The sequence below is a fragment of the Manacus candei genome, unplaced genomic scaffold (assembly GCF_025592945.1).
Source record: "Manacus candei isolate 608988 ecotype Guabito, Panama unplaced genomic scaffold, ASM2559294v1 h1tg000110l, whole genome shotgun sequence".
Lineage (NCBI taxonomy): Eukaryota > Metazoa > Chordata > Aves > Passeriformes > Pipridae > Manacus > Manacus candei.
In genome coordinates this window covers 6895-28996 of record NW_026138158.1, presented here as the reverse complement: position 1 = coordinate 28996, position 22102 = coordinate 6895, and the positions used below count along the sequence as shown (strand labels likewise).

The window sequence follows — 22102 nt, the reverse complement described above, 5'->3', positions numbered from 1 at the left end:
GCAAAAGGCACAGCAGAAAGACTCCCTAGGTGGTATATTCTGCAAGACATGATTCTTTCTCCCATGTCTTTTCTCCTCGAGAGGGATTCTGCGTGCGTTCTCAAAGGAAACAGCAGCGTTAGAGATGGTGTGTCTCCAGGCCTCCCGATTTGAGGCCAGAGTAGACCAGTTCTGTTGATTGATATGGCCGAGGCTGAGATGTTTGTAGCTATAATTGTCTACAACGTGGAATAAATAATTCTGATTACAGTATTTTAGTATTTCTTATTTTATTATTTTAATAATATTTCTTATAACATTACTATCTATTGCTGAATATATATAACATGTAATAATGTATTATAAAGTATTACTTCTCTCTATATTTCTATATTATATTTCTCTATATATTTCTATATTTCTATATATTCTTCTCTCTATATATATTCTATATTTCCATATATATGTCTATATTTCTAATAATATTTCTATATTGTTATAACTCTCATCTTCTTAGCTAAATCATTCACTCAGGTCTGAGAAGGCGTGTCGAAAACAAGGATGCCTTGGCTAATAAACGCAGTGCTAGTCTTCCGTTCTGCTTGAGCCAGGGCCATAATCCAACGCCATCATTGCCAGAGTGCCCTGAATGCTTGTCTGACGTGAATCTCTGGGGCGTGGAAACCCTCCTCTTCTTCTCTGAAGGGCGGTAGTCTGTGTACTGCACAATCTCTACTTAATATTTGTTTTCTTAGCTTTAATATAATTGCTTCAACACTGCTTCCAAATACTGCACTATGTTTCTAGCTATAATTATCTACAACGTGGAATAAATAACTCTGCTTAAAGTATTTTAGTATTTACTATTTTATTATTTTAATAATATTTATTATACTATTACTATCTATTGCTGAATATATATAACATGTAACAATGTATTATAAACTACTACTTCTATATTATATTTCTATAAATTTCTATATTTCTTTATATATTTCTCTATATATATTCTATATTTCTATATATATTTCTATATATATTTCTATGTTTCTATAGATATGTCTATATTTCTAATAATATTTCTATATTATTATAACTCTCATCTTCTTAGCTAAATCATTCACTCAGGTCTGAGAAGGCGTATCGAAAACAAGGATGCCTTGGCTAATAAACGCAGTGCTAGTCTTCCGTTCTGCTTGAGCCAGGGCCATAATCCAACGCCATCATTGCCAGAGTGCCCTGAATGCTTGTCTGACGTGAATCTCTGGGGCGTGGAAACCCTCCTCTTCTTCTCTGAAGGGCGGTAGTCTGTGTGCTGCCCAAACTGGCTGTGGCAATCATAGCCCCGCCATGTTGATCTTCTCTGCTCTCTCTGCCTCTGTCGGGTTTGCTCCCGAGCAGCCCGGAGCATGAGAGCCTGCTTGGAGCTGGCTTTGGAGGGCCCTGCAACTGCAGTATTCACTAAGGCTTGGTCACAACGTGGAGGACTTGTTCTCTCCCTCTTTCTCTTCCGCAGGGAGCGGTCATAGTCTGTGGACTGCACAAACCGGCTGCCAAGGTTGTAAGTTCCCCGCACAGATCTGCTTGGCTCCCTCTGCCTCAGCAAGGTTTGCTCCTGAGCAGCCCTGGGAGCGGGAGCCCACCGGCAGATCCTCTTGGAAGGCCTTGCAGCTGTGCTATCCCTAGGACCACGGTCACGACTTGGAGGACCAGTTCTTCTCTCTGAAGCGTCATCACAGTCTGTGGTGTCCCCAGAGCAGCTGCGGAGATCCCTGCCCCACAGAGGGAATCTGCTCCGGGACCGCTCCCTGCCAGTGTCCTTCATGCCCTGCAAAGAGAGCTGTGCAGAGTTCCTGCCCTTTTCTCCTGAAAGGATCAGAGCAGTGGGGAACCCCTACAAGTTCTGGGACAGGACAGTTTGGGGCCTCCAAAAGGCTCTTTTGGAGGGCTACTAAGACCAAAAGGCCAGAGGTGCACAAAAGGGATGGATCCAGGTGGGATGCTTTGAGAGGGAGCAGCGTTGTGGCTGTGAAGAAAGGTGCGGTGTGTGAGGGGCAAAAGAGAAATGCTGAGATCCCAGAAAGAAATCCACTATTCCTCTGATGCCCTGACCCATGACCCCAAAGTTACCTTAGTCCTACCAGTCAGAGCCTGTGGTCCAACAGAGCCCGCCTGCTTGCTGCTGGCCACACACTGACTGAGGAAGGAAGGGGCATGTGATGGTGCCAGTGAGGAAGAAGCCCTTTCTCCAATTCTCAGATCAGAGCATCTGGAGAAAAACAAAAGAGTCATCTCAGTTTAGAGCTGTTGTTGCAACCTCCTCTGGGGTTCAGTCATTTTCTCAGAGAGGCTTCTATGACAGAGAGAAGACTTAACCAAGGACACTAATGGGAAACTCAGCTAGGGTCTTCCCACCAAGTTTGCCTCTGTCCCAACAAAAACCTCATCTCTATACCTCCCACAGCCTCCATTTCAGAAATTCACAGACTTGTTTGGGTTGCAAGGGACCTTTAACTTTATCTCGTTCCACCCCGCTGTGGTGGGCAGGAACACCCTCCACTATTCCAAGGTTTCTCCAAGCCCTGTCCAACCTGGCCTTGAACACCTCCAGGGATGGGGCCCCCACAGATGCTGTGGCAACCTGTGCCAGTGTCTCAGCACCCTTACAGCAAAGAATTCCTTCCCAATATCTAGTGTAAACCTGCCCTCTGTTAGCTGAAAACTGATAGCCTTCATCCTGTCACTACATTCCCTGACAAATGGTGCCTCCCCATCTTTCCTGGACGTCCTCTTTAAGTCCTCTTATCTACAAGAGTCAACATCAGAGACCAGGCAAGTAGCAGATTCTATCCGGGCCGCAGCCTGAAGCCCAGTAAAGGACAGACACGGAGTAGTTCAGATTTGACAGCACTGAATGATGCAGGTAGTAATTTCATTTGATGAGAAAAACACTCCAGAAGGTGAGAAGCACAACTGCAAATGAGGAAAAGGAAATGTATTCTGAACCTATTTGAATCCTGGTTATTACCTGGCATAGAACAGCAGGTAGGCTTGCTGCCTGAGAACTGTGTCAATGGAACGCAGCTGCACAGATTCATCGTCCATCCGGTACCACAATCCATTGCTGGCCTGTACAAAAAAGGCAAGGATCTCTCCATGGTTTCTCTCCAAAAACACAGGTAGGAAACTGCCAAACCGAGAGCATGTCAAAACAAATGCAGTCCAGCCACTAAGGAGGCCTTCGGCCCCAAAACTTTGGCTGTCAGTAACACTGACAGGAAAGTTTATCTTCCCCAGCACACATTTTTCCCCATTGGTGAGGAAGTTGCTCTTTTACCTTTGTGTAGCAGAAATAGTGTCCTCCATGACAGCTGACACCACTGTGCACCAGGACAGCATATAAGGAGTAGAGGAGTGCTTCTCCATCTGCCTGAGACATGTATGGGCGAAGATCCAAGTACTCTGGATACTCTACAACCTATGGAGAGACCAAGAGGGCTCAGAAATGACCCTGGTCTGTGACATGAAAGAGCCTACCAAGTGCAGGGGCCAGTCCAGGGGTATCAATCCATCTCTGGGGCTCATGAGCACTTGGTTTTCCATAAAGCAACATAAAATCGTTTGGGTGGCAGGAAACCCTTCTCAGTCAAAGCAGCCCTATCAGAGCACAGTGCTTGCCTGTCTTCCCACAGGAACTTTCCACTCCCCAGAAGGGACCCCAAAAAACCCAACACAAGCAGCTTGTGACAAGCATACTGCTTTAGGAAATCTGCTTCTTGAAGAGAAAGCTGCACACCAATAGTGTACACACCTTGCTGATCTTGCCACCAGTGAAGCAGTCAAACCTCTTCAGACACACAGTGAGAACCTTGGGTGCACAGTGGACAGTGAACCTCTTAGTGGTGGCAACATTCTTCTCACACCTTGAAACCAAGCACAGAGCACAGCGCTGAAATGCACCCTGTCTTCCACCAAGGCAGTCAGACAACCTTTCTTGTCTCATGCATCCTTATGCTATTTTAGGGCAATTCGGTGCCATATTTAAAACAAACAAACAAACAAACAAACAAACAAAGAAAAAACCCCAACCCCCCTCCCCCAAAAAACCAGACAAACAAAACTGTGTCTCATCAGTGTGCAGTAAACTTCCACGAGAAGATGACTTCTGCTCAATGACTTGTAGCCCCCTCACACAGAGTCTCGTGTTAATATGTTGTTAGTAATCATCTTACTTGCTACATTTAAAGCAGTTTTCACCCTCCAGGTGCTCAGGTGTTACAAAGTCCTCCAGAGCTGCAGTGAGGGATGAGGCTGCCTGGAGAATTGAGAAATCGGTGCACTGAGCTACAGCAAATGCCCTGGCCCAAACATTTTCCAGGAGCTGACAAGAAAACCCCTGTAGCTGATGCTGAGGAGACCCGCCATGAATCTGCAAGCTGTATCCAGAAGGAGCCAGAAAGAGAGTGTGGTGCTGAACATTTCCCCTGTCCCAGAGGTTCTCAGGGGCAATCAAGAGCTCCCTCTCTCTATCACCTGCCATTGAGCTACTGATGTTATTATGTAGGGTCATCAGTAGTGAAAACAATCCAACCCATCAGCGTGGAAGCCAGACAGGTGTTGAAGGAGGGCAAAGGAGAGAAGGATGAGGATATGTCAAGGGTGCAGAGCGCATAATGGGTGCTTGTCCAGCTTCAAGCCAGCACCTACAGAGAGACCAGTGCCATGGCCTCTGCTGGAGGACAACATCCGTTCCCCTTCCCATCCACGACCAAGACCTCTTGTGTTCACAGGATATGCTTTCAGGACAAATGTGTTGACTCTGAAAAGCCTTGCCATGTCTTGAAGCACAACTGCAAAACCTCTTACTTTGATATCCAAGGGGACATCCAGGAAGGCCTCATAGGAATCAGAAATGGCTTTGCAGCTGAAGCAGATGACTGGAAGGAAAAATCAAAATGCCCAGCAATGGTGAGCTGAACGATGGTACTGCTTTGTGCTCATTGTACCTGTCCTGCTAGTCCCAGGGCCAGCTGTTGGGCACAGGCAGACAGAAGGGCACAGGCAGTGCCAAGGAGAGCAGTAGTTGTAGAAACATACCTCTGGATCTCAGAAAGCCTCCAAATATTTGATGGACAATGGTAGTAGATTGAGATGATATGTCCAAGCTGGAAACAAGTAGTAAGACAGAGCATTACTTCCTCCAAGCCCCGGCTGTAGGTTTTCCTTGATGAGGCCACATCAAGGAGTCCAAAGGGCTCCGAACTTTGTAAAGGTAACTTGCTTGTGCTTACTCGTTGCTTGCACTCAGACAAGCTCTCTGCATGGCATTGACAGTACAGCATAAGAAGTCATGGGCATCTTCCTCCCTGCCAAGCTGAAAATGTTCTCCTATGACTAAGAAACAGGAAGTTAGTAGTTGTCTCCTACAGGAAGGGAAGAAAACCTGTCAAAGAACCTGAAATCACATACATCTGAAAGCCCTGAGAACAGCCAAAGGCAGGATGGCACTGACTGAACGCAGGACCTTGTTAACATGCGCTTCCATGATGCACATCATGCAGAAGCCTTGTTGGCGACCTGAGGAGGGAGGGAGAGAAGGTCCTCTGGTTAGCAAAATAGCCCTAGTGGTGGAATACTCCTCTTCTTCCACTCCCACTCCAGTGCAATATGCCACTCCTCCCAGTGTTTCAACAAGCACGGGACGTTTTAGTGCATAGAAAATGTTCTTCAGAGGAATGCTAAACTGAGGTTTTAACTTGCAGGAATAGAGACCCAGAGCTAGAAAGATGTGCCTTCATGAAGAATAAGACAGCTGGATAGGACAGGTGGCTCCTGAGTGTACAAAGAACACAAGTTCTGGGGCTGACAAAGGGCTGCTTTTCTCCTAAATCAAATTTCAGGTTCTGGGAATCCTTGGGGTTTGATTAACAGATTCACAGGGAGATGTCCCTAAGAGTACTCACAGGCCTGGCTGTGCTCCCGGGAGAGCAGATAGTTGGCCAGCGGCGGGGTGTATGTCAGGCATTGCAGGACAGCATTAAGGAAGCAGGTGTTGCCCACATTGAGGAGTCCTGCTCCAGCACTCTGTCTTTGCTGCCAGACCATGCAAATCTTCTCTGGGGGAAAGAGGATCCTTTGTGGCGGAGTCATTCCCTCGGCAATGACTGCAGGGAAATTCCATTTGAAAAGAGATGAAATGAGGCACAAAGGCATATTTAAACAGTGAGGTCTCTACAGGAGCACTCAGGACCATCTGCTTCAACTGCCAACCCAACAACATCAGGGGAAGCTTAAACAGTGCCATTAAAATTTCCTGTTTTGGAAAAATCCATTCCCCTGTTTACGTTGCTGAGAGTCCAACAAACCCACCATCTGATTTCTGGGCCGCAGGCTACCTTCCTTTCTCAGTAGAGTTCTAGACTGGATTATCAGTGAAGCCATCCCTTTTCCTGATTGTAACTTGTTGAAAACAAGTAAATACTGAGCACGGAAGGTAACCCAAAGGATGGCAGACCTCTCTACGAGCAATGGCAGCTTTCAAAGTCTTGTACCTAGTGTCAGAGGAGCGACAAAAGGTGTTTTCCTGGGTCTAATTGTAAACACGGGGGTCAGTTTGACTGCTCTCAGGAAACATCCCAGAGATCACTCTAGGTTGTGAGCACATCATTCTGGGATTTGACCACCAGCCATGTCAGTTGTCTGTGGCAGTTCACAAAGTCCAAACCTGCTGGTGAAGCTATTACTCACAGGAGTCGTTCCCTGCTGTGGCCATTGCCTCTCTCAGGAAGAGAGTGCAATGCTTTAGATGACCAAGGATGTCTTTCTCTCCAGAAAGAGAACAGCACCAATCCCGTCACCTAGTTGCAAAGAAATTACTGTAGCTCACCGAAAGTATCAAAACTCTAAATAAACGCAGAACGGCATCCACCACCAAGTCTTTCAGTGGTGCTCGTAACTGCTGCTGAGCTGCAGCTCACGCCCTTATGATCAGGCGCAGGGCACCAACTCACAGCGGGTTCAAAGGCCCTTTTGAAATGCTCCAATGTACGTTACCTTCTCTGAAGAGGCCCTGCTGCTCTCCTGACACTGCTTCAGCAACAGAGCCCTCTGGCTTTCCCACCTCCTAGGAGTGACCGTCTTTCAGCCACTACTTTAACTGCTGCCTTTGCTGCTCTCCTTTTTCTGCCTCCCTCCCTCCCACAGCAATCAAGGTGGGCTGAGCCCATCCCCTCAGACTACAGTCACCTCCCTGCTTACCTATCCTAGGCTATGGAAAAAAAACCAAGAATCAGCAAACTGGAATTCTAGCCTAGGTCATACCTGGCCAGCCTATAAAAGTTGTAACAGCTCAACCTACGGCTAGGAAGGTATAAATCAGCCTATACTTTTATCCCATATACCCTGCTCTATGATCTGTGCCAAAAGTCAAAGCATTACCTTTGAAAGAGGAGGAAAGTTGAGGAGAAATGGTCAGTAAACTATAAACCATCCAAAAAAGGCAGGCACACAAGTAGCAAAGGAAGGAGCTGAGTTATCCCGAAGGCCAACTCTGTCCAACTGATTTTCGTTGGCGCGCTCCTCAGGATACCGGATGGGTGCCACATCTCTGCCCCTTTGTGACATGGGGTCACATGGAACCACATGGAACCACATGGAACCACATGGTTCTTGGGCACAGGAACCCACATGGCACGTCCGCCAGGTGGAAGCCACTGGACCTCCCCCCGTGCTGGTGGCAAAGGGCTAGTCATCCTCTGACAGAGCTCCCACACCTTCCCTGAGCCACACGGCCTGAGGAGTAAAAGCCTGCTCAGGGCTGTAACTGAGCCAGGTCACAGCTTTTCTGGCCCCCAAGACGCTGAGGGTTTCACTGCCACTTCTATCAGTGAGACTCTTAGCAAAGCACCTGGACTCTTATGGGTTCATTTCCAATTAATTTCATCTACCCCCAGGGTACAACCATGGGCTGACCCTGAACTGGGACTGCCAAAGGAACCCTTCAGAGGCTGCGCTGGGAGGACCTTGGCTGGCTGCTGGCCCCCGCCCAGCTGCTGTCTTGTCCTCAAGCTCTGAAAACGTTCCGGGATGGCTTTTGAGCAGCTTCACATTTCCTCCTGCCGCTAGGGTTGCTTAGGTTTTGATCAGCCGCAGCTTTAGCCAGACTCCCACTCTGGATGGTGAGGGCACACGCGTGTTAGGCGGAGCTATCCCCTGCACGTCCGGCGCCGAAATAAACAAATACCGGCTTAATAGCACCTGTGGCTGTTGAGTTTTACTACTGTTGCCTTTTCCTGGCATCAATGGATAGAGACAGTTTTGTCCCTGCTGCACTTGGCCTATGTTGTTTTGGGCTTGTTGGAAATCATAAAACTTTTCTAATTTTTTTAGTGTTCCTAATTAACTTTTTGATTAGTTGTTTTTAACACACATCATAGGCGGTGCGTTCAGCCTTAAATCAACTTTAGCCAGCATGGAGTAAAAATTGTCATAAGCTCCTTTGGGAGAACACAGCCTGGGAAAAGTACTAAAACTGTAAGTTTTGTTGAAGTTAACCCTGTTATGCTTCAGTGGAGAAAGCCTGTCAGAGAAAGATGTCCTGTTGAAGGAGGAGATCTGGAACACAAGATTTATGGACTACAAGGACCTTCTGCAGAAACCAGCAGCTAAAGAAGAAGACTAACAAAGGTTCAGCATTTGTGTCATAAAATCCCTAGGGGAGGGAAAATATACAAAAAAGATTAAAGATATGAAGTTATTACAGTAGAAAGTGAGAAATTAATAACCAATCCCACATAGAATACTAATTAATGAAAGGGAGTGAGTGATGTAATTTGGAAGCAATGAACATTAATTTCTTTGTTTGCCAAATCTGTATAAATAGGTGAAAAGCGATGTCTTGCTGTCAGTACGGAGGCAGGATTTTTGTCAGCCACATGCACACGCAGGGCTGCAAATAAAAGTAATCACTTGCTTTCTAACACTAAAAAGCCAATTTGTTAGAGGGTCCTATTTATCCCGACAGTTTCAGAGGTGTTTAGCAACAGGCAGTCCTCTGGACACCTGGTGTAACCTCTGCTCAGCAGGAAGATAGTGTTTCTCATGCGCCAAGGATGCAGCTGGTTGTTATTTAACAACACTTGACCTGGCTGGTTTGGCCCCTGCCTGGAATGGGGCATCAAGTTTTACTCAGTTCTTCTCAGGACAGGTGGTTTCACTCCTGCCCAGCTCAGCACAGTTCATATGGCTCCTGCTCCACTCCAAGGTGTTTCTTCTTTTATACTTGGGGCATCCAACTCGGGCATGACTTTGCTTGGATGGCTTTTTTCATCACGTCTGGCAGCAGCTGGTTTTATCCCTGTCATCCTTGGGGAGGCTCCTTGTATCCCTTACCCAGACAAAGTATCTGCATTTACTCCTGCATTACACCTCTCAGGTGACCTTTTTATGCCCCTGCCCTAACCTGATGTCTAGGTCCTGTATTACCGTCCTCCCAGCAGCACTTCAGGAGCTCTCTGATGAAGACAATCAACAATGGCACTCGTGAACAGTGTCTCTGCTCCTGCCTCCTGCTCAGATGGGGGCATTTTAGGACAGAAACAGCTGTGCTCTGTGACCAAGCTGGTCCTACATGAGTCCCCTTTGCCCTCATCGTCAGTCCCTGAAGGTCCAGTGCGCCAGGAAGACCCCTTCTCCCCCTCCCTATCAGCCTTCACATTTCCAGGCCCCAGGCCGACTCCTTTGCTCCTCACAGGCCTTGCAGGTCACAGGCACCTGCCTGCCAGGCTGGGATGGCCTCACAGCAGCACAGGGCAGCACAGCAGCACACAGAGCCCCATCTTAATACCAAACAGACTCTTCTCCCCTGAAAGGGCCACTCCTGTTCTGTTAACGTGTTTCAAGTCTAGATTAAGATTGTTATATTGACATGACAAACCAAGGATTAGGATGTGCCCTGGCCTGCAGAGTGATCAGGTCCAGGTGATCAGGCATCATAAGCTGAGCTGTGCTGTACAGTTCGCTGCTAAAGGGCTTACAAAATCTTGCTATGCTGGTGCTGCCTATAGAAATCTTGTGCTACTCAAATCATGGTATTCTGGGCTATAGTGATCATACCATGATGTTAAAAAAAATGAAGCTTTAATTGTAACTATGACTCAGTGCCGTCATCATTCTGCCAAGGATATCCTGATGAACCCGTCTGTCACCGCAGTGTCAGGTGATAGCCCTGACCAAAAGGGGACAGGGGGAGGTGCAGAACAACTGTCCATAAGTGTCCCTTGGCTCAGGGGATATGCAGGGCAGCAGGGATCCGTGCTGGTCCCCTTTCCTCCTTTCCCCTTCCAGGTGACACTGGCCAAGGCCCCAGCACCTGCTGCCACGAGCTGTACACAGCTCCCCTGATGTTCAAGGTCTGACAAGCTTAATAAAACAGCTCCCACCAGAGGTTTGGTCTGATCCCCCTGATCTGAGGGGAAACCGTGTCTATGGGGGAGGAAGGCATGCTTTCTGCACCTCCTTTTTGTACCTCATCAAAACCACTTCAAGATTTGGACAAAAATCAAAGGATAAGCGACCAAGAAGGCTCCTGATAGCCTTAAACAAAGCAGATGTTGGATCCCGATTGCTCCCTTTGGGCTAGAATAGTCCCATTCCCTGTCAGAAAACTGCCTGAAGCCAGACACAGTCCCATGGAGAGCTCAGCCCTGCACTTGGCCACTGGAGCTGTTCTACAGCTCACGCCGCCTGACAGGGTGGCAACAGAGCCCCTCTGCTCCCTGTAGCTCAAAGCTAGTGGGCTCTGGGCACAAAGGGGTGAGGCCAGGAATGGGTGGGTGAATCCAGAGCAAGGGGCTACGGGGATCGTGTCGCTACTCTGAAGGGGACCTTCCATGGGCAGTCAACGGTATTTATTTCGGAGCGGGCCGTAGGGGTGCGTGGGGAGAGCTCTCGACTCTGCAGTTCCTCACATGTCTGACAGGGCGTCTTGGGAGGCACTGGAGTTCCCCCAGTTGCTCCAGATCCATAGCACTGAGATTTCCTTCTTTCCTTCCCTTCTTCCCTCCCCAGGGTCTCCTGTGGTGTTCTTCTGGCATTGGGTGTAGCAGGAGCCACCCCCAGGGCTCTGCATGGGGCAGGCTGGGTTGTGGCAGTCTAAAAATGTGTAATTAATAAGGAAATTGTAGATTTTGCATATAAGTTGTTGTATTGTATTGTACTGTGCATATGTTCTGTCCTTTCATTGGTTGATACTTGACGCAGTACCGTATAGGGTTATGTTCAGCCCCTATCTCCTATGGTTGGTTGTAATTTGCATGCTCCGCCTAAACCCCATCTTCTGTTCCAGTGCCTTCCTTACCCACGTTATTTAAGACTGGAGCCATTTTGCGCAGTGCTTTTTGTGCCCTTTTGTTCCTCCCTTTAAGCAGTTCAGTTGCCCCGCTACTTTTATAACAAAATCGCCTTACCAGCTGCACCCAGAAAAGTTGGGGAGGTCTTTATTCAAGCGCTGACCTCCGCACTGGGTGGTACCTGCTACTCCTCAGGTGATTGGACAGAGCCATTCGTTGGTGTGAGTTTGGCATTCCCCACCCAAACTGCTACAGGAGTGCCAAGCTATTCTGAGGAATGGGGAGTTGTTACGAAGACTTGACCGGAGCCCTGCTTAGAGGGGCTGGGAGAGGTCCAGCAGCATGGAGTGAGCCTGGCCAGTGCAGAGGGGCCCCGAGCAGGAGATGAAATCTCTTGCAGAGAGGCGCCACTTGCCACAACAGCAAACGGGGAAACCTTCCTCTCCCTTCAGGTCAGAGGTAGAAGTGGATGTGATCAGTGGTGTTCAATCCCCCTGCAATGTGGAGGTGGAGATCCAAACAACCTATAAACAGACTGGCTCGAGCAAGGAAAGGCTGGGATGCTGCGACAATTATTGTGGCATGGTACTAAGGCAGGCCTGGTAAATCCAGATCAGATGCTCTGGCACCTCTGTTAGGAGGCAAAGTCATCCCAAGGGCTGGAGGCTTCTGCCCGGATGATGTCAGGAGGGGCTGCACTCACTGGTGTCTCGGAAGGTGTGAATCTCTCTGTGATTCTCCTGGTTCTTGTGCCATTTCCCAAACAACATGGGCAGGAGGAGGGCTTTGCTGTCGCTTGTGGGAGAAACCTGCCTCTGGCTTTAGAGTGTTTTGAGAAAGTCCAGGTCAGACCTGCTTCATTTTCTAATGAGGGAAGTTGTCTTCCTCCATAGGCTGAAAAGGCCAGGAGCAAGTTACCATGTGTGTACATTCACATACTTTCCTTTTGCTGTGCAGAGGGGCTTTGGTCCCGTGGAAATGCATGGGGCAGAGGACAGGGGACCTTGGGATCAGGTGGCAATCTTGGCTACTGGAATGTTTCAGGATTCTTGTCTGCAAGCTGCAGTTGAGTGCGTCGTATCACTACTGAACCAGAGATGCTCCCCTGCCGCTCCCATCAAGTGGACTTGCTTTTGGGGGTCTTGTATTTCTTTCTTATTGTCTTTCACGAATCCAGGGAAGAATGTGTGCGATTTTCTGGTTCTTCCCCTCACCTAATCCCCTAGCTGCTTTTTGGAAGGCCTCTTGCAGAAGCTGATACTGAAGCAGTGCTTTCAGGGTTACCCAGGGACTCTGAGAAACTGGAGGGGGAGAGATCACAGATTCAGTGCTGCTTGTGGTCAGGGACTAACGGAATGGCAAGCAGCTGGCTCACTGGAGAGAGATATCCCATTTCTAGCTAAATGAAGCTAAATCTCTTATCCACCAACTTCTGATTCAAGTCCAGGCAGTTCTGTCTAGACTGGCCAATGGGGCTGATGATGCCTGAGACCAAATCTTCCTTCCTGGGGCATTTCAAAAGAGCCAGCCATACTGAAAACAGGAGCTTTTCCACATGTGCTTGATGAGCTCAGCTGCCTCAACATCTGTAAGTTTTCTTTTTTCAGACCCCATTGACGATGTGCATGGTGACCTCCTGGGATCCCATGGCAAAATGAACCTTCTTTGCACCTGCGAGTGTAGCATCTTCCCCTTGCACTCCCTTCCTGGAGCAGTAGGTGCTGGCACAGCAGCCATTCATCTCCAAGGAGTCCCCAGGGTTGTGAGGGGGGATGAAGCTAGGTGGACAGCAGATCGCAGTCAGAGGCCATGGAACAGGTTGGACATGAGCTTGGGGAGACCAAGAGAAGTTCATCCCATATTAAAAGCCTCTATGGCCCATGAGGAGACAGCGAATCTCCCTCTGGAGAGCCTAGGTCAGGAATATACCCGCATCCATCATCGTAACGTCTCTGCATCTTGTTTGCAGACAAACCTCCTGTTAAAACTGCCAGAGCTTCCAAGCTGACTGCAGGCAGCAGTTGTAGAGCCCACGGCACCAGCTCCTAGGTCAGCAAGGAGTGCCTTTCAGATGCTGTCTCTCTCCCTTGTAGATCTCTTTGTGCTGCCCCAGTCTTTCTGATCTGCCTCATCCTTGACTTCTCCACCCTGCTCCCTGCCATTGCTTGAGAAGGAGTTATCTGCAATGCCTTTGGGCACCGGGAGCCCAGAGACTGAAGCTTTCCAGCAAGAGCCCCAGGCCTGTACAGCAGCTGTAAATTTCCCTTGTAAGAGCACTCTCATCTTTCAGCCCAGTGTTTATTTAGCCTCATTGTCTCTGTTGTACAATGTGGCTGCTTCAGAGAGCCCCTGTGGTCCTTCCACCTCTCTCTGCCTGGCCTGGCTGTCCTCAGGGCATCTTGCCAAGCTCTCATGTGGTGCTGCTGACCCCTGGGCTGGTGTCATATATCTTTTCTAGAAGATGATTTTGTTCAGCAAACACCCTGTGGAGGACAGCAAAGCTGCAGAGATGAGCCCACATGTCAGGAGAGAGCCTGGCTGTCCCAAGAGCTGGTGCTGATGGGGGCCAAAACTGCCCCTGGTCTCCCCCCATCCCAGTCAGCAGTGGGATATCAGGATTGAAGTGTGAAGTTTGTTAACTCCTCGGCAGCATCCCTGTGGGGTGGGGAAGACAGGGCAGGGGAGCGGCTGGATGGTGAGAGAAGGGCTTCCAGGTGTTCTGGAGGAGATGTAGCAAAGCCATGGGGGCCATGTGCTGCTGCAGCCCAGCCTTCCTGGGTGCACTTCAGGAAAAGTGTTCTAAGAAAGACCTTCCCTCAAAGCAATGGCCTTGGGTTTTCTGGCTGCTTTTCCCAGAGGAAGCAGCATGTCAGCAAAGGAATCAAAGCTCAGGGGATTTCCAGTGAGAAGGACACTGGGGGGAGTTGGGTATGTATTCTTCCATCCCATAAAATGAGAAAAAATGGGCCGGAGTGAGAGGTGAGGGATTTCCAAAGTCTGCTCATCTCTGATGTCTCCCCTCCCTGGCATGGAGGGATCCAGTGCCTCCGGTGCAGACCCGAAAGCTGTGCTGCAGATCCTGAAGGTGATTGTCCTGCTTCTGGTCAGGGCAGTGTTAATTTGGGCAGTATCCAGGAGGGGGCACAGCCAGGACATAGAGGTTATTCCTCATTTTGTCAAGGATGGGGGAAGGGGTCTCTTCCAGGTTGTGTGCGTGGTGGCAAAGTTGGGCACCAACTGGTGAGCAATCATGTGTGAGTCATTTGCCTCCCTTGTACACTCTGTTATTAGTATTGTTTCTGTTACTGTTCTGTTGCTGCACTGTTTTCTTCTTTCATTGCCGTTTCCAGTAAGTTGTTCTTATCTCAACCTGCGATCTTTACCTTTTGTGCCTCCAATTCTCCCGTCCAGCCTGCCTCAGGATGGAGGGGGAGTGGGAAGGAAAGGAGGAGTGGGAAGTGAGCGAGTGGCACACGATTTGCATGGTTTCAGTGAGAACACTAAATTATGGAACACCCGTCTTAAACACATCATCGTGGCTGGGCTTCTCGAACGAAGATTTAAGAAGGCTCTATCCACATTTGTTACAAGCACGCTGGTGGCTTAGGAGGCCAATGCGAGATAGACATGTCCAATTGCAAAAGGCACAGCAGAAAGACTCCCTAGGTGGTATATTCTGCAAGACATGATTCTTTCTCCCTTGTCTTTTCTCCTCGAGAGGGATTCTGCGTGCGTTCTCAAAGGAAACAGCAGCGTTAGAGATGGTGTGTCTTCAGGCCTCCCGATTTGAGGCCAGAGTAGACCAGTTCTGTTGATTGATATGGCCGAGGCTGAGATGTTTGTAGCTATAATTGTCTACAACGTGGAATAAATAATTCTGATTACAGTATTTTAGTATTTCTTATTTTATTATTTTAATAATATTTCTTTTAACATTACTATCTATTGCTGAATATATATAACATGTAATAATGTATTATAAAGTATTACTTCTCTCTATATTTCTATATTATATTTCTCTATATATTTCTATATTTCTATATATACTTCTCTCTCTATATATTCTATATTTCCATATATATGTCTATATTTCTAATAATATTTCTATATTATTGTAACTCTCATCTACTTAGCTAAATCATTCACTCAGGTCTGAGAAGGTGTGTCGAAAACAAGGATGCCTTGGCTAATAAACGCAGTGCTAGTCTTCCGTTCTGCTTGAACCAGGGCCATAATCCAACGCCATCATTGCCAGAGTGCCCTGAATGCTTGTCTGACGTGAATCTCTGGGGCGTGGAAACCCTCCTCTTCTTCTCTGAAGGGCGGTAGTCTGTGTGCTGCCCAAACTGGCTGTGGCAATCATAGCCCCGCCATGTTGATCTTCTCTGCTCTCTCTGCCTCTGTCGGGTTTGCTCCCGAGCAGCCCGGAGCATGAGAGCCTGCTTGGAGCTGGCTTTGGAGGGCCCTGGAACTGCAGTGTTCACTAAGACTTGGTCACAACGTGGAGGACTTGTTCTCTCCCTCTTTCTCTTCCGCAGGGAGCGGTCATAGTCTGTGGACTGCACAAACCGGCTGCCAAGGTTGTAAGTTCCCCGCACAGATCTGCTTGGCTCCCTCTGCCTCAGCAAGGTTTGCTCCTGAGCAGCCCTGGGAGCGGGAGCCCACCGGCAGATCCTCTTGGAAGGCCTTGCAGCTGTGCTATCCCTAGGACCACGGTCACGACTTGGAGGACCAGTTCTTCTCTCTGAAGCGTCATCATAGTCTGTGGTGTCCCCAGAGCAGCTGCGGAGATCCCTGCCCCACACAGGGAATCTGCTCCGGGACCGCTCCCTGCCAGTGTCCTTCATGCCCTGCAAAGAGAGCTGTGCAGAGTTCCTGCCCTTTTCTCCTGAAAGGATCAGAGCAGTGGGGAACCCCTACAAGTTCTGGGACAGGACAGTTTGGGGCCTCCAAAAGGCTCTTTTGGAGGGCTACTAAGACCAAAAGGCCAGAGGCGCACAAAAGGGATGGATCCAGGTGGGATGCTTTGAGAGGGAGCAGCGTTGTGGTTGTGAAGAGAGGTGCGGTGTGTGAGGGGCAAAAGAGAAATGCTGAGATCCCAGAAAGAAATCCACTTTGATGCCCTGACCCATGACCCCAAAGTTACCTTAGTCCTACCAGTCAGAGCCTGTGGTCCAACAGAGCCCGCCTGCTTGCTGCTGGCCACACACTGACTGAGGAAGGAAGGGGCATGTGATGGTGCCAGTGAGGAAGAAGCCCTTTCTCCAATTCTCAGATCAGAGCATCTGGAGAAAAACAAAAGAGTGATCTCAGTTTAGAGCTGTTGTTGCAACCTCCTCTGGGGTTCAGTCATTTTCTCAGAGAGGCTTCTATGACAGAGAGAAGACTTAACCAAGGACACTAATGGGAAACTCAGCTAGGGTCTTCCCACCAAGTTTGCCTCTGTCCCAACAAAAACCTCATCTCTATACCTCCCACAGCCTCCATTTCAGAAATTCACAGACTTGTTTGGGTTGCAAGGGACCTTTAACTTTATCTCGTTCCACCCCGCTGTGGTGGGCAGGAACACCCTCCACTATTCCAAGGGTTCTCCAAGCCCTGTCCAACCTGGCCTTGAACACTTCCAGGGATGGGGCCCCCACAGATGCTGTGGCAACCTGTGCCAGTGTCTCAGCACCCTTACAGCAAAGAATTCCTTCCCAATATCTAATGTAAACCTGCCCTCTGTTAGCTGAAAACTGATAGCCTTCATCCTGTCACTACATTCCCTGACAAATGGTGCCTCCCCATCTTTCCTGGACGTCCTCTTTAAGTCCTCTTATCTACAAGAGTCAACATCAGAGACCAGGCAAGTAGCAGATTCCATCCGGGCCGCAGCCTGAAGCCCAGTAAAGGACAGACACGGAGTAGTTCAGATTTGACAGCACTGAATGATGCAGGTAGTAATTTCATTTGATGAGAAAAACACTCCGGAAGGTGAGAAGCACAACTGCAAATGAGGAAAAGGAAATGTATTCTGAACCTATTTGAATCCTGGTTATTACCTGGCATAGAACAGCAGGTAGGCTTGCTGCCTGAGAACTGTGTCAATGGAACGCAGCTGCACAGATTCATCGTCCATCCGGTACCACAATCCATTGCTGGCCTGTAAAAAAAAGGCAAGGATCTCTCCATGGTTTCTCTCCAAAAACACAGGTAGGAAACTGCCAAACCGAGAGCATGTCAAAACAAATGCAGTCCAGCCACTAAGGAGGCCTTCTGCCCCAAAACTTTGGCTGTCAGTAACACTGACAGGAAAGTTTATCTTCCCCAGCACACATTTTTCCCCATTGGGAAGGAAGTTGCTCTTTTACCTTTGTGTAGCAGAAATAGTGTCCTCCATGACAGCTGACACCACTGTGCACCAGGACAGCATATAAGGAGTAGAGGAGTGCTTCTCCATCTGCCTGAGACATGTATGGGCGAAGATCCAAGTACTCCGGATACTCTACAACCTATGGAGAGACCAAGAGGGCTCAGAAATGACCCTGGTCTGTGACATGAAATAGCCTACCAAGTGCAGGGGCCAGTCCAGGGGTATCAATACATCTCTGGGGCTCATGGGCACTTGGTTTTCCATAAAGCAACATAAAATCATTTGGGTGGCAGGAAACCCTTCTCAGTCAAAGCAGCCCTATCAGAGCACAGTGCTTGCCTGTCTTCCCACAGGAACTTTCCACTCCCCAGAAGGTACCCCAAAAAACCCAACACAAGCAGCTTGTGACAAGCATACTGCTTTAGGAAATCTACTTCTTGAAGAGAAAGCTGCACACCAATAGTGTACACACCTTGCTGATCTTCCCACCAGTGAAGCAGTCAAACCTCTTCAGACACACAGTGAGAACCTTGGGTGCACAGTGGACAGTGAACCTCTTAGTGGCGGCAACATTCTTCTCACACCTTGAAACCAAGCACAGAGCACAGCGCTGAAATGCACCCTGTCTTCCACCAAGGCAGTCAGACAACCTTTCTTGTCTCATGCATCCTTATGCTATTTTAAGGCAATTCGGTGCCATATTTAAAACAAACAAACAAACAAACAAACAAACAAACAAAGAAAAAACCCCAACCCCCCTCCCCCAAAAAACCAGACAAACAAAACTGTGTCTCATCAGTGTGCAGTAAACTTCCACGAGAAGATGACTTCTGCTCAATGACTTGTAGCCCCCTCACACAGAGTCTCGTGTTAATATGTTGTTAGTAATCATCTTACTTGCTACATTTAAAGCAGTTTTCACCCTCCAGGTGCTCAGGTGTTACAAAGTCCTCCAGAGCTGCAGTGAGGGATGAGGCTGCCTGGAGAATTGAGAAATCGGTGCACTGAGCTACAGCAAATGCCCTGGCCCAAACATTTTCCAGGAGCTGACAAGAAAACCCCTGTAGCTGATGCTGAGGAGACCCGCCATGAATCTGCAAGCTGTATCCAGAAGGAGCCAGAAAGAGAGTGTGGTGCTGAACATTTCCCCTGTCCCAGAGGTTCTCAGGGGCAATCAAGAGCTCCCTCTCTCTATCACCTGCCATTGAGCTACTGATGTTATTATGTAGGGTCATCAGTAGTGAAAACAATCCAACCCATCAGCGTGGAAGCCAGACAGGTGTTGAAGGAGGGCAAAGGAGAGAAGGATGAGGATATGTCAAGGGTGCAGAGCGCATAATGGGTGCTTGTCCAGCTTCAAGCCAGCACCTACAGAGAGACCAGTGCCATGGCCTCTGCAGGAGGACAACATCCGTTCCCCTTCCCATCCACCACCAAGACCTCTTGTGTTCACAGGATATGCTTTCAGGACAAATGTGTTGACTCGGAAAAGCCTTGCCATGTCTTGAAGCACAACTACAAAACCTCTTACTTTGATATCCAAGGGGACATCCAGGAAGGCCTCATAGGAATCAGAAATGGCTTTGCAGCTGAAGCAGATGACTGGAAGGAAAAATCAAAATGCCGAGCAATGGTGAGCTGAACGAAGGTACTGCTTTGTGCTCATTATACCTGTCCTGCTAGTCCCAGGGCCAGCTGTTGGGCACAGGCAGACAGAAGGGCACAGGCAGTACCAAGGAGAGCAGCTGTTGTAGAAACATACCTCTGGATCTCAGAAAGCCTCCAAATATTTGATGGACAATGGTAGTAGATTGAGATGATATGTCCAAGCTGGAAACAAGTAGTAAGACAGAGCATTACTTCCTCCAAGCCCCGGCTGTAGGTTTTCCTTGATGAGGCCACATCAAGGAGTCCAAAGGGCTCAGAACTTTGTAAAGGTAACTTGCTTGTGCTTACTCGTTGCTTGCACTCAGACAAGCTCTCTGCATGGCATTGACAGTACAGCATAAGAAGTCATGGGCATCTTCCTCCCTGCCAAGCTGAAAATGTTCTCCTATGACTAAGAAACAGGAAGTTAGTTGTCTCCTAGAGGAAGGGAAGAAAACCTGTCAAAGAACCTGAAATCACATACATCTGAAAGCCCTGAGAACAGCCAAAGGCAGGATGGCACTGACTGAACGCAGGACCTTGTTAACATGCGCTTCCATGATGCACATCATGCAGAAGCCTTGTTGGCGACCTGAGGAGGGAGGGAGAGAAGGTCCTCTGGTTAGCAAAATAGCCCTAGTGGTGGAATACTCCTCTTCTTCCACTCCCACTCCAGTGCAATATGCCACTCCTCCCAGTGTTTCAACAAGCACGGGATGTTTCAGTGCATAGAAAATGTTCTTCAGAGGAATGCTAAACTGAGGTTTTAACTTGCAGGAATAGAGACCCAGAGCTAGAAAGATGTGCCTTCATGAAGAATAAGACAGTTGGACAGGACAGGTGGCTCCTGAGTGTACAAAGAACACAAGTTCTGGGGCTGACAAAGGGCTGCTTTTCTCCTAAATCAAATTTCAGGTTCTGGGAATCCTTGGGATTTGATTAACAGATTCACAGGGAGATGTCCCTAAGAGTACTCACAGGCCTGGCTGTGCTCCCGGGAGAGCAGATAGTTGGCCAGCGGCGGGGTGTATGTCAGGCATTGCAGGACAGCATTAAGGAAGCATGTGTTGCCCACATTGAGGAGTCCTGCTCCAGCACTCTGTCTTTGCTGCCAGACCATGCAAATCTTCTCTGGGGGAAAGAGGATCCTTTGTGGCGGAGTCATTCCCTCGGCAATGACTGCAGGGAAATTCCATTTGAAAAGAGATGAAATGAGGCACAAAGGCATATTTAAACAGTGAGGTCTCTACAGGAGCACTCAGGACCATCTGCTTCAACTGCCAACCCAACAACATCAGGGGAAGCTTAAACAGTGCCATTTAAATTTACTGTTTTGGAAAAATCCATTCCCCTGTTTACGTTGCTGAGAGTCCAACAAACCCACCATCTGATTTCTGGGCCGCAGGCTACCTTCCTTTCTCAGTAGAGTTCTAGACTGGATTATCAGTGAAGCCATCCCTTTTCCTGACTGTAACTTGTTGAAAACAAGTAAATACTGAGCACGGAAGGTAACCCAAAGGATGGCAGACCTCTCTACGAGCAATGGCAGCTTTCAAAGTCTTGTACCTAGTGTCAGAGGAGCGACAAAAGGTGTTTTCCTGGGTCTAATTGTAAACACGGGGGTCAGTTTGACTGCTCTCAGGAAACATCCCAGAGATCACTCTAGGTTGTGAGCACATCATTCTGGGATTTGACCCCCAGCCATGTCAGTTGTCTGTGGCAGTTCACAAAGTCCAAACCTGCTGGTGAAGCTAATACTCACAGGAGTCGTTCCCTGCTGTGGCCATTGCCTCTCTCAGGAAGAGAGTGCAATGCTTTAGATGACCAAGGATGTCTTTCTCTCCAGAAAGAGAACAGCACCAATCGCGTCACCTAGTTGCAAAGAAATTACTGTAGCTCACCGAAAGTATCAAAACTCTAAATAAACGCAGAACGGCATCCACCACCAAGTCTTTCAGTGGTGCTCGTAACTGCTGCTGAGCTGCAGCTCACGCCCTTATGATCAGGCACGGGGCACCAACTCACAGCGGGTTCAAAGGCCCTTTTGAAATGCTCCAATGTACGTTACCTTCTCTGAAGAGGCCCTGCTGCTCTCCTGACACTGCTTCAGCAACAGAGCCCTCTGGCTTTCCCACCTCCTAGGAGTGACCGTCTTTCAGCCACTACTTTAACTGCTGCCTTTGCTGCTCTCCTTTTTCTGCCTCCCTCCCTCCCACAGCAATCAAGGTGGGCTGAGCCCATCCCCTCAGACTACAGTCACCTCCCTGCTTACCTATCCTAGGCTATGGAAAAAAAACAAGAATCAGCAAACTGGAATTCTAGCCTAGGTCATACCTGGCCAGTCTATAAAAGTTGCAACAGCTCAGCCTACAGCTAGGAAGGTATAAATCAGCCTATACTTTTATCCCATATACCCTGCTCTATGATCTGTGCCAAAAGTCAAAGCATTACCTTTGAAAGAGGAGGAAAGTTGAGGAGAAATGGTCAGTAAACAATAAACCATCCAAAAAAGGCCGGCACACAAGTAGCAAAGGAAGGAGCTGAGTTATCCCGAAGGCCAACTCTGTCCAACTGATTTTCGTTGGCGCGCTCCTCAGGATACCGGATGGGTGCCACATCTCTGCCCCTTTGTGACATGGGGTCACATGGAACCACATGGAACCACATGGAACCACATGGTTCTTGGGCACAGGAACCCACATGGCACGTCCGCCAGGTGGAAGCCACTGGACCTCCCCCCGTGCTGGTGGCAAAGGGCTAGTCATCCTCTGAC

At 48.5% G+C, this 22102-nt stretch overlaps 2 protein-coding genes across 2 annotated transcripts; both read right to left on the bottom strand.

Moving 5' to 3' along the window:
• Nucleotides 1-1099: 1099 nt before the first annotated feature.
• Nucleotides 1100-7915, bottom strand: LOC127461656 (ubiquitin carboxyl-terminal hydrolase 42-like). The gene is made up of 12 exons (XM_051769668.1): nucleotides 7417-7915; nucleotides 6727-6836; nucleotides 5943-6143; nucleotides 5449-5556; nucleotides 5271-5373; nucleotides 5077-5144; nucleotides 4724-4916; nucleotides 3791-3902; nucleotides 3317-3457; nucleotides 3008-3108; nucleotides 2110-2248; nucleotides 1100-1807 (listed from the first exon to the last, which is right to left on the bottom strand). The coding sequence occupies exons 2-12, from the start codon at nucleotides 6749-6751 to the stop codon at nucleotides 1100-1102; spliced, it is 1899 nt and encodes a 632-aa protein (XP_051625628.1). The 5' UTR covers nucleotides 6752-6836; nucleotides 7417-7915.
• A 7554-nt stretch (nucleotides 7916-15469) lies between these two features.
• LOC127461655 (ubiquitin carboxyl-terminal hydrolase 42-like) lies at nucleotides 15470-21188 on the bottom strand. Its single transcript, XM_051769667.1, has 12 exons — nucleotides 21092-21188; nucleotides 20308-20508; nucleotides 19814-19921; nucleotides 19639-19741; nucleotides 19445-19512; nucleotides 19214-19284; nucleotides 18580-18662; nucleotides 18155-18266; nucleotides 17681-17821; nucleotides 17372-17472; nucleotides 16474-16612; nucleotides 15470-16177 (listed from the first exon to the last, which is right to left on the bottom strand). Exons 1-12 carry the CDS (start codon nucleotides 21114-21116, stop codon nucleotides 15470-15472), a joined length of 1860 nt encoding a protein of 619 aa, XP_051625627.1. The 5' UTR covers nucleotides 21117-21188.
• Nucleotides 21189-22102: the final 914 nt, after the last annotated feature.

Coding starts and splice junctions, on each gene's coding strand:
- LOC127461656 (XM_051769668.1), bottom strand. CDS start 6,751: ATGGCCACAGCAGGGAACGACTCCT. Junction 5,145..5,270: donor TGTCTGAGTGCAAGCAACGA/GTAAGCACAAGC, acceptor ACTTGTTTCCAG/CTTGGACATATCATCTCAAT. Junction 1,808..2,109: donor CTCTGACTGGTAGGACTAAG/GTAACTTTGGGG, acceptor CTCTCTTTGCAG/GGCATGAAGGACACTGGCAG.
- LOC127461655 (XM_051769667.1), bottom strand. CDS start 21,116: ATGGCCACAGCAGGGAACGACTCCT. Junction 19,742..19,813: donor TGTTCTCAGGGCTTTCAGAT/GTATGTGATTTC, acceptor CCTGTTTCTTAG/TCATAGGAGAACATTTTCAG. Junction 17,473..17,680: donor ACTATTTCTGCTACACAAAG/GTAAAAGAGCAA, acceptor TTTTTTTTACAG/GCCAGCAATGGATTGTGGTA.